At 36.6% G+C, this 8,918-nt stretch overlaps 1 protein-coding gene across 2 annotated transcripts; it reads right to left on the reverse strand.

Annotated features, from left to right (window-relative positions):
* Positions 1 to 217: 217 nt before the first annotated feature.
* zgc:66472 (uncharacterized protein LOC327494 homolog) lies at positions 218 to 8,665 on the reverse strand. Of its 2 annotated transcripts, none has more exons than XM_062995638.1 (7): positions 8,644 to 8,665; positions 6,266 to 6,627; positions 4,778 to 4,868; positions 3,285 to 4,484; positions 3,093 to 3,160; positions 2,031 to 2,074; positions 218 to 1,861 (listed from the first exon to the last, which is right to left on the reverse strand). In XM_062995638.1, the coding sequence occupies exons 2-7, from the start codon at positions 6,593 to 6,595 to the stop codon at positions 1,762 to 1,764; spliced, it is 1,833 nt and encodes a 610-aa protein (XP_062851708.1). In that variant the 5' UTR covers positions 6,596 to 6,627; positions 8,644 to 8,665; the 3' UTR covers positions 218 to 1,761. The 2 variants fall into 2 exon arrangements, with proteins under 2 accessions (XP_062851708.1, XP_062851709.1); XM_062995639.1 differs by lacking the exon at positions 8,644 to 8,665 and adding an exon at positions 8,467 to 8,548.
* Between the last annotated feature and the right edge of the window lie 253 nt (positions 8,666 to 8,918).

An 8,918-nucleotide genomic window follows, 5' to 3' on the forward strand; every position in this document is an offset into this window, starting at 1 on the left:
AAATGGAGGTATCAATCATTAACATTAGAACATGAAGTAAATCTCATTGTAACATTTAGTCTGTTAAAGCAACAAAAATGAAACAGTAAATATGATATACATCCTGGCCAAGCCATGCAAAAAATGAAGGAAAAAAGTATCACAATTTAAAAATGACACATTAAAAACATCTGGCAATAAAACAACCAACCACATATTTTTAAAATTTAAGGCTGTATTAAATTACAATAATACAATGATTCAAGTGGTCTTACAGCTTTGACATGACATAAAAAAAGAATGCTTCTACAGGTAAGCTGGCAATTTAATATTAGTTATTAGACAGTATCATGTGACTTATGTTGAACAGTAAGACTTCTGTAAAATTGTGAATACAATAGTCACCCAAAAATGTACAAATTAGCATACAGTTTGAGTAATAAACACTCTAAAAATAACTTTCATTAACAACTCATCTTAACCCAGTCAGTGATGATGACAAGACATACATTTCTCAGGCTTGGACATCATGGATTAATGCCACAAACCTGGTGACATAAATGCTACCTAAATCAGGTTAAAAAGTTTAGCTAGCTCACCAGAGTGGAGATCTCAAACTCTCAAGTTCAAATCTCAGCTCTGCTATCAGTCGGCCGGGCACTTACACAGACACACAACTGGCTGTGTGTCTGTGGAGGGCAGAACAACGGCTAAACACAGCTTTTTTCAACTGCTCCAATTATGGCCTCTGCTGGCTGATAGCTGGCCCCTGCACAATGAGACGGGGATAATGGAGATTGGAGATGGGTGCATGAAATGAATCCCCATTTGAATCTTCTCATGCAGGTGAAAAAATGCAGTCGGTACTGCACACATGTCAAAGGGAGCGTGCAACGGTCACAACCCTCCTCAGTCAGGAGTGAAGGTCTTCAGCAATAGAGGCAAATTACGGTAATTAGATACAACTAGATTGGGAGGAAAATTGGGAAAAATTGCATAAACAGAAAATACAAAAAGTCAGTTTATCTTAGGGTTTTTATTGAGAGGGATTATAGTGAATACTGATTTATTGCACTTGCTGTTATGTTTCAAGTAGATTAAACAAAACGCATGTCATGCTAACTATGTCTCTAAAAAGTTATCCAAGCAAATAAGAAAACTAAAACAAAATGTAACCAAACTCCTAATTATGATGCTGAAAACCAATGGACAATTTAAACAAAATAAGCAATATGGAAATAATAATCTTCACAGTCTGCACCTCCCAACTCCAGCAAGTGGAAGGACACATATTCCATGTATTTGGTACCACAATTTTTATTATTTTTTTGTTATAAACAAAGAATAAATGGACATATTAATGTGTAAAATAAAAAAAAATATTTACAAAAACAAATATTCAATGACTAAGGAAGTTTCAGGGCTGGATGTATTCTGCAGTGGTGTGCAAAAATCCCAAACATATATATAAAAAACTGTGCATCTGTTTGGATAATTTGTTGCATTTGGATGAAGTCAGGGTCAAATTGCCTTGAATAATGGACTCATGTCTGCAAATGTGCATCTTACTTAAACAAAATATGTAATAATTAGCATATTTGCTTTTTTAAGCAGAATGTAGTAGCAAATCATGCTGCACAAATGATCTAGCATGTTTTTTTTATGTTTAGGTCCCTAAATAAATAACTCACAATTTGAAATTCAGATGGAATAGTGAGTGCAAACCTAAAAGCTACTACATCTTTTTTTAAAAACACGTATTTACAGTATTCACATAAAAGATCATTTCTGCTTATCTTTGCTTTTAAGTCCTTCTTTTTTGTCATCCTTATAGGAGATAAAACTTTCTGCTGGCTCCCAGGTGTTTTTCCATTTTGCCCCACTGAAAGAAAACAAAATATGTCGATTAAGATTAGCTAACTGACAAAAGACAGTTTAAATTATTTTATGTGTAGGAACTAGTTAAATGTGTCATATTACTGGTTGATCAGGGCAGCAGTAAAAGCTACCAGCCTTATAAATGATTTAATGGTATACAGAAAACAACCTACCATAATGAGCAAGGCATCCACTTGATTCTAACTTCATTTTGGCCCTTTAGTAAATGAAGGAAACAGAGTGAAACATTACTATTTAACATTTATCATCTGAACCAGAGTTTCCTTTGGTCTCTAGATAATGTCATTATTCTCACAGCGATGCAAACAGAAGTGTTTGTCAACACTAGATACAAACCAAATTACTCCTGGCTTTTTGTGTGTCATGGCATAGTTTCTGTAACCTCATGAATAGCCACAGACCCTTGTGGCTGTTCATGAGGTTACAGAAGTTATGCCTCATCTGTTTAAGTCGACTAGAGATGTTCATGAATAACAAATTAACAAATGCCAAACAAATAAGTCACTGTCTACTGCTGTCAGTTCTAAGGATCTTTTAAATTCAATCGTAACAGCTGAGGGAAGATATTTTACTTAAGAGCAGAGCAATTTACCAACCATGTCTACCATCTTAATCTCACCCCGACAGTACAGCAATGCCTCAGAACTGTTGATATTGTGTAGTTTCTACAGAGAAGCTTTTATCCAAACTCCATTACGCTCATGAACAATTGAACACTACTGTACTGTTAATACTCGGGACACTTGCACATCAAAAACTACCTATTTCATTTATGTAATGGCATACACAGGATTTTCACCTTTACTTGCATTTCATATTTATATATTTTTATATTTTCTATAGTTTTTATATTGCACAAAACTGCACCTTTTTAAAATTACAATGTAAATTGCACATGCTAAATGTTTACAATGTTTTCTATGTTTACAGGTATGAATGTGTGTGTTAGAGAGAGAGTGAGCTGTGTGAATAAGATTGTCTGTATTGTATTTTTCGTGCACTGCAAGCATCTGTGTAACCAAAAGCAAATTCCTTGTATGTGTGAGCATACTTGGCCAATAAAGCCCGATTCTGATTCTGATTCTGATTCTGATTTACATTGTGGTGAACGGTTAACCATTCATGTCAGAAAGAAAAGTTAAAATAATTTACAATAATTCTGTGTGTGAATTCATGTCCTGACTAACCAATAATACTCATTTCATATGACCTACCTTTTTATTTCTCCATTTCAGAATTTTCTCGACAGGGAACACACCATTGTACACGTCGTGATTGCAGTCTGGGGAAAATAGTAGATAACCTTTAAAATGACTAATAAAAAGTTAAATAATTATCAAGCAAGTTCAAGTGACTATCGGTATGAAATTACTGACAAAGAATGTTGAGGAATTTAAATCATTTACCTGCCAGTTTCCGCTTTCGTGAATTGAATCCCATTGTTTCATCACTTGCACGGGACATGCTTTCTTCACAATCAATCATAGAAGCTCTACGCAAAGTCAGTGATTTCGATGGAGTCCTTTTTTCCACTGGCTGAATTTGAGCAGAGGGGCTTGGAATAACAGAACCTTCTGTAACATCATCTGAATGACTCAAAATTTTGACTGAATGACTCAACTCAGTTCCAGGACTGGAACCTTGACCTACTATGACATTTGTAGCACCACTCTCAATTCCAGATTCTTGATTTAACAGGGGTGCATTGTTGACTGCCTCTACAGCTAGTGTGCTCCCGGTAGGCACAGTGGTTTCTGCTGCTAAGGGCACTGGAGAAGCTGAGGAGCTCATAATGTTTTTATCACTAATTGACAATGAACCTTTGGAAGACAATGCAGCTTCCAACTGAGCATGTGAGATTCTCTCTAATCGAACCTCCACCTTGGCATTTAGTTCTTTTGGCACTGTGATTGAATGGGACGAGCTAGGCATGCTCTGCTTTGTAGTCTCAGAAAGACATCCATGGGTGTGGATTCTCTTGTGCATGTTCCAGCCACAAAGTGTTGCAAACATTTGACTACAGGGGTAGCAACGATAAGGAAACGCCCTCTTTGAAGCAGTGTGTACACCCTGACTGTGAGTGGTCAGGGTCTTTAGACTAGTGAATGACTGTCCACACCTGTTACACATGATGGAGCACTTGTGTCCCTTGAGCTCCGTCTTGTCCTGACATGTCGTTCCACAATCTCTGCAGGTGGACACACGTGGAACCACAGAGGAAGTGTTTCTTTTTTTTGGTTCTTTTTGTTGGTCCGAGCACTGATCAGAGGAGCAGCACAGACAAGGTCTTTGGCTACGGAACTGCCTGCCACGAAGTGTGTGTGGTGTGGTGTTGCCATCTGTAGGTGAAGCGTGTTTTTGCAGGTATGTTTTCTTGGTCACTACTGCCCCCTTCTCCTCTGATCTCTTGGTAAGTAATATGATGCTTGTGCTTGTAGATGGCTGCTGGGGGTCGACCACTGGGTTTGTCTTGGTTTGTATGATTGCAGGGGACGTTTGGCACTCTGTAGTAGATTTTTGTGCATGCCTTTTTTTGGGTTTAACTATACTCTGTGTAGCCTCAGCCTCTAGGTTTTGGGTGAAAGATGAAGCACTGTCAGTTGTAGCTGTAAAAACAAACAAACAGAAATGTCAAAGTAAAACAGCATTCTAATTTAGCATTAAGTTATCAAGGAACCAACAGTATGTATTTAAGAATAGATGGGTCAGTACTCAGTACTTCAGAGCAGCACGGCAGGATTTTCATTAATATTAGCAATCTTAAACAAATTATGCATGTTTATATCTAAAATCTGTTTTCTTTGCACAATTTGTATTTTTTCCAGTGCTTTCTGGAAAAAAGAGCTACAATAATTAAGGACCTAATTACACAAATTAACCTAAATTAAGCCAGCTTTACCAACTGTTGTGATCCTTAGAGTCAGTGGTCCAGGGACTGCTGCACTGTCTTTTCTGGTGTCTGTTGCCTTCTCAGGTTTCTGCACTTCATTCTAAAGTAATTAGAAAAGTTTTTAAACATGCAGGTTAACTGTCACAGTGCATAAATCATATTATATCTACTTACTACAGTAAGAAAAAACAAGTATTTGCCATTTATGTTTATTTAATATAATTGCAATGAATAAATCCACTTCAAATGTTGAATTTCTACTTTTGAATTTGTAACTACAAATAAAAGAATGTTGCCACTGGTTGAGACGACAAGCATTATCTAGCACATTCTATCAGACAGGTGCTTCATGCAAAATGTCATAAGATACTCTTAGAGAATTTATAAGAAAGCCAGCAAAAAGGCAGAAGTCAAATATTTGCTGGACAATGTAAAAGCAGCATAAACAACAATTACACAGTGCACATTATGTAATAAACTGCACTGCAATAATTTTTGCAGCCCACAAAAATCTACTTTGCTAAAAAAATAAAAATAATAATAATAAAAACAAGAAACAAAAATTATTTATGTAAAATTTGCACAAAAACATGACCAGATAAAACAAGAATTATCTCTTTGGCAAATTTTAGCTTGTCATTTCTAAAGAAAAAAAAGGTACATCTGTATCTGCATTCCTACAGGCAGCTAATGATTGCTTTGCATGACCTAAAGTTGGGTTACAACATGATTAACAACCCTTAATATGCTTTAGCTGTAATGTGTTATATAAACACCACCCAGATATTTAAGTGTTCAAGGTGTGTTGCAACCATGGTGAAAAATAAGGAGCTGTCACAAAAAAAAAAGAGAAAAAATAATTTCATTGTACTAAAAAGGCAACAGGTGTAAGATAATTTTTCAAGTAGAGTGTTGTTCCACATTTATAGGGCAGCGGCAAATCTGCCAAAAAAAATTACATTCAGAGGCCTTAGCCATTTAATCAGGACAACAAAGAAAAACCCCTTTGTGATATGGATTAACAGAAATATCAAGATGTGAGGAGGAATTTTATGCCTTTTGTGGTGAATTTGAATCCTGGTGATAATTGGACCTTTCAGCAAGACCATGATCCCAAGCACACTTCCAAGTCAACCAAATCAGTCCTAGAATATGCTGGCATAACCTTCTCAGTCTCCAGATTTAAAGCCCATAGAAAATCTTTAAAGCGATTTAAAGAAAGCATTTGCAGCAAGAAAGCCATCAAACCTCAACAAGCTGGAAGTTTTTGCATGGGAAGTTGCATGGGAAGTTGCATGGGAGTTGTCAGAAGCTTGTTAGCTTAACAAAATTGCTTCCAAGTACTGAGGCTGGGGGTTATGAACATTTATTTTGAGAACTAAATGTCTTTCATTTAATCCTACAATTGTTAAATTATGCAATCAAAAATATTATTATTATGTAGCGACAAAAACAATAAAAAGCTGAACACTGGCAAACGCATAATTAGTTACTTACCTGGCTTTCTGTTTCTGCTGATTCAACAGTGCTGGGGTCTGAAACAGCAATCTGAGGGTCTTCATGTAATGGGTGCACTTGTACCTCAATTTCTTCCCTTTTGAAAGTTACTTGAGTCGTTTGATTTTTGAGAACACATTTTTCTCTCTGCTCATCTCTCTGTTCTAACTCTTGCTTCAGCTCATCAATTTTTCTCCAGCTACGAGAAATCTCCACTCTAGTCTCGAGGAGAACCTCCGCAAAAACCTTCACAATCTCCGAGGTCGTCTTCGCCATGAGTGCCTCAACGAGCGTCCGGAATTTGTCAGATATGGGGTCCTCCACCTCCATGACGTCTGTCTGATCTGTTTCCACAATCTTCACTGTGTAAAAAAAGTTATAAATACAGATTATTTCGGATTATTTGGAAAAACATTTTTTTTGTTTTTGTAAATGTAGTATTTGGTTGGTTGCATTTTTAAGATCTGTAAAACAACAACTCTAACAACAGATAGGAATAGGACTGTGGTCTACAAGTAAAATTTTCTTTCTAACTATGTAAAGTTGGCATTCGAACAAGTGACTTTAAAGCAGATTTACAATTGCTCAAAGGACACATGACAAGTGGGCTGCTAAATGTGGCAGTCACCTAAGTTTTTCTACTATAACAGCCTAAAAACATTATTTGAGGCTAAACAATTTCAAGTGTACAGCAATATTCAGGACAAGGCATCTTCATTGAGAACACAGCATAGTGTAAGATTTGTTAAAAAGCTGATACAGACCTGCTGCTTATCTTTCTTAATATACTGAGCTTCAAATATTGGGTTTAGGATTAATCCTTACACTTTTAAGACCATGACATTCAAAAACGTCTTAGGGTGTAAAAACGTTATTTAATCATTTTTACACAGTGGGTATTAAAGCTGGGCAAATATTAGTTTTTTTTCATAATCAAATTAAGGTGTATTCATATTTAATTTATATCATTATTGCTAGTCAAGTCATTTACCTATGAACTACATGTAACTTTTGCTGTTTATCACTAATGCATTACAGTACATATAAGATTGATTACCACCTTATCCCAGAAGCATTCACAGCCTGGATAAAGTAGTCTTTAAAAACCATTTACGTTGCTCAACTTTCGCTTTGGTCAAGCTGCACAATGCCCACACAGACTATTCTAACATGTGTGAACCAGTCGGCCACATCAATACACCAACCAGAGTCATATAGTGTCTCAGGATGTAGGGCAGACCAGGTTAATCCCGCCGTATTCTTCTAGCATTCATGCCGGCACCCTTACCAGATATTAGGAATCACTTCTGCGGTGGCATGGAGGTGAATCCCTATCGGCCTTCACACCCTCAGACACAGGCCAATCGTGTCTGCTCAGCGGCCAAAGTTATTCCTTGGCAGTGGCGTTAAGGCCAGTATTTCTAAGGGACTGATGGGTGCACCATGAGTAGTATGAAATCTTTAGTGAAATTAATAATTGATTAGTAAATATAATAAATGATTAGTTAGTATCATAAACAATGGACAGCATTAAGTAAATGGAAAGACAATTATGTTGTACTTAACAGTATGTCATAAAATATAAACTTAACTCTTCTAGTCTTTTTATACAACCTGTTTGATAGCAAGAGGAAACCTGGGCACATGCTTACCGGCCTGGAGGTAAAGTAAAATTCCTAGGCTTTAAATATTTCGTTATTTAATATTCTGTTTCCCTAAAAACACGTGATTAAACAAAACTACTGACCTAAATTTTTCTATCGTTTAGCTTTTAACAATAACTTCTGCAAACATGAAGATTGTAAGATATACCGTGTATAGTGAAAATGTCAATAATCGCAGTGATAAACCGCTCACTCGATACTCTAGTTCATATTTCTTAGCCAATACTGACAGAAACCCTGATTTTCTCCTCCCTATATAGACAGTCTACTGATTGTTATCTATAAATATTTGTTGTGTACTAAACTAGGTGTGTAATAGTTACACATCTGCAATTCAGCCTCTTAACTGGGGAGAAAATGAACAGGTTGCTAAGCTACAACAAAACATACGTGATTTAACCAGTTAGCATCAAGCTAGTGTTGGCTAGCTAAACAAGAGCAAGCATACAATGTTCTGACGCTGCGTATATTCTAACATAAAACTGTTGCAAATAAACTCTTAAAACATGCTAACAAACCAACACGCGCGATTCTAACCTGAATAATCGCCGTTTTCTGTTGACTTCTTTAGCCCGCGAAAAAAATCCAAGAGAGAAGTGTGTGCAACTTTGGAAAAACTCGTGTGGACACACTCACAACTTTAGTTTAGTTCCAGTCGGCGAAAAAACGTGTGCAGTTATTTTAGTTCTGACTTATAATAAACAATTTCTTTACCAAGTATGAAGAACAACCAATCCACCGTCTGTATGTTTTTGGGGGATGACCAAAGTATCTAAAGGAATACCACGTGGACAGTGGAAGAATGCGCCCAACTCCTTACAGCCAGTGACCAGGGGTGAGGATTAAACCCAGGTTGCCAGGACCATGTTGCTGTATGGCACAGTGGCGGTTCTAGACCATGTGAGGTCTCTCCAACTCAAACCAGATACCACATGGCACATCTAAAACAGAGTTTCATTTTCTTTATATATATTTTTTTAAATACTGAA

Source organism: Trichomycterus rosablanca, chromosome 5, assembly GCF_030014385.1.
Source record: "Trichomycterus rosablanca isolate fTriRos1 chromosome 5, fTriRos1.hap1, whole genome shotgun sequence".
In the NCBI taxonomy this organism is placed as follows: Eukaryota; Metazoa; Chordata; class Actinopteri; order Siluriformes; family Trichomycteridae; genus Trichomycterus; species Trichomycterus rosablanca.